This window comes from Argentina silus, assembly GCF_951799395.1.
Source record: "Argentina silus genome assembly, contig: scaffold_441, whole genome shotgun sequence".
NCBI classification, from domain to species: domain Eukaryota; kingdom Metazoa; phylum Chordata; class Actinopteri; order Argentiniformes; family Argentinidae; genus Argentina; species Argentina silus.
In genome coordinates, this window is record NW_028152978.1 from 5,696 (window position 1) to 7,500 (window position 1,805).

At 51.6% G+C, this 1,805-nt stretch overlaps 1 protein-coding gene across 1 annotated transcript in view; it reads right to left on the reverse strand.

The window, feature by feature from the left end:
- Positions 1-329: 329 nt before the first annotated feature.
- Positions 330-1,805, reverse strand: part of b4galt5 (UDP-Gal:betaGlcNAc beta 1,4- galactosyltransferase, polypeptide 5) — a 5,465-nt gene continuing 3,989 nt past the window's right edge. The window contains exons 7-8 of the mRNA XM_083697758.1: positions 1,592-1,693; positions 330-1,208 (exon numbers count right to left, since the gene is read on the reverse strand). Coding sequence (XP_083553884.1) covers positions 1,061-1,208; positions 1,592-1,693 — 250 coding nt within the window. The 3' untranslated portion in view covers positions 330-1,060. The remainder of the gene's footprint in view (positions 1,209-1,591; positions 1,694-1,805) is intronic.

Consider the following 1,805-nt stretch of genomic DNA (forward strand, 5'->3'; position numbering starts at 1 on the left):
TCACTTGGCCATTTGCATAGCTCTACCTTCCCCCCCCCCCCCCCCAAACAAAAGAAACAACAGATGCACACACTGCACGTGTGCACACACACTGTGGATTTTCTGGCTGACTGGTATGTTTGTTTAGGCAAAGGTGCGTCTCCCAATCTGCCTCTATTTACACCAGTCAGTCTCAGCAAGGGTTTTCTCCCCCATGCCCCCCCCACCCCCCCTCTCTCTTTCTCTCCCTCTCTCTCCCTCCCTCTCCCCCTCTCCCTACCTCCATCCCTCTCCCTCCCTCCATCCCTCTCCCCACCTCCCTCCCTCCCTCTCCCAGTGGTCATGTGGCTAATTTGGCATACCCTGTACAGAACCAGCTGTCTGGGCCTACTCTATTTGTGTGTGTGTGTGATGTCACAGGTTTAATATATCTATGAAAATATTCAGTGCAAGAGCAATTTAAAACCAAAGCCTCAGGAGACCATGTCAACGAGTCAGTCGATGTCTGTGTGTGTGTGTGTGTGTGTGTGTGTGTGTGTGTGTGTGTGCGCGTGTGTCTCATCCACATGCAGACTGTAAGACTACCTTACTGTACTCCCCCATACGACTCCTTGGTCAGAGGGGGAGAATGTGTTCATGTTGCGGTCACGTTGCGGTCACGTTGAACAGGCAACCCTGCAGGATGACGACAGAATGAACTGAGTGAAGAAGCGAGTGAATGAAAGAATGAACGAATGAACGAACAAACAAACGAACGAACGGACGAACGAATGAATGAATGAATGAATACGAAAGGCCAAAATGGTGCAAAAGGCAGGCAGAGACTAAAGACAGAAGTAGCCCAGATGAGATGGATGACGCCACAAAAACGAGTGCGCCCTCATCCTTTCCCTCTACGAACCCACACACTTCTGCACGTCTCCTTTTCTCTTTTCTTTTTTTGCATTCAAATAAAAAATAAAAAAAAAGATCCAAAAACATAAATTAAAGTCCTAAGCAGTGCTGCAACGGGGGAGATATGGCTGACGTCCCGGGGGACTCTGTTTCCCAGAGGTCTTTGAGGCCCCGACCCGCGCCTTGATCAGTAGTCCGATATAGGGGCGAGCTTTCGGCTCAGGGTGACTGAAATGTTGGTGTAGAGAGGCCTCCTGGCCACTAGGGGGGTGTAGTGCAGATTGTTGAGACCATCCAGTCTCTGTCTCTCCTTAGAGTGCCGTAGAAGAGTGTACCTAGTAGGGCAGAAGGCAGAAGGGGGGGGGGGGGTTAGAGGTCACCCTATAGGCAGTGATCTAATGTCCTCAGGCAGTGATCTAATGTAATGGGCGTGGATGACGCCCACAGAAACGTTTGCAGAAGGAGCCTGAGGAGAGCGGAGCTCCTGAGCAGGTCACATGGAAAGACTTCCCTCAAAGTCACTGCTCTGACTTCTCATGTGACTGGCTTACATCACATGAGTCTCAGCTAAATCCCAGTCACATAACGCCCTCTTTATCCAAATCCCCCCCCACCCACCCCCCCCCCACACACACACATCCACCAGCCCCTCAGGGCCAGGAGTGGGGTGTGTGTGTGTGAGAATGTGTGTGTGTGTGTGTGTGTGTGTGTGACTGACCTGCCCAGGAACTGGACTTCTCCGCGGTGGTGGTGTGAAATAGACGTGTAGCGACCCAGCGACCCCTTCGGCCGACTGACCGTGTAGTTGGCGTACTGCACCCTACACACACACACACAGAAACACACACACACACACACACACAGAAACACATACACACACACACACACACACACACACACACACACACACACACACAGAGAAACACAGTTGA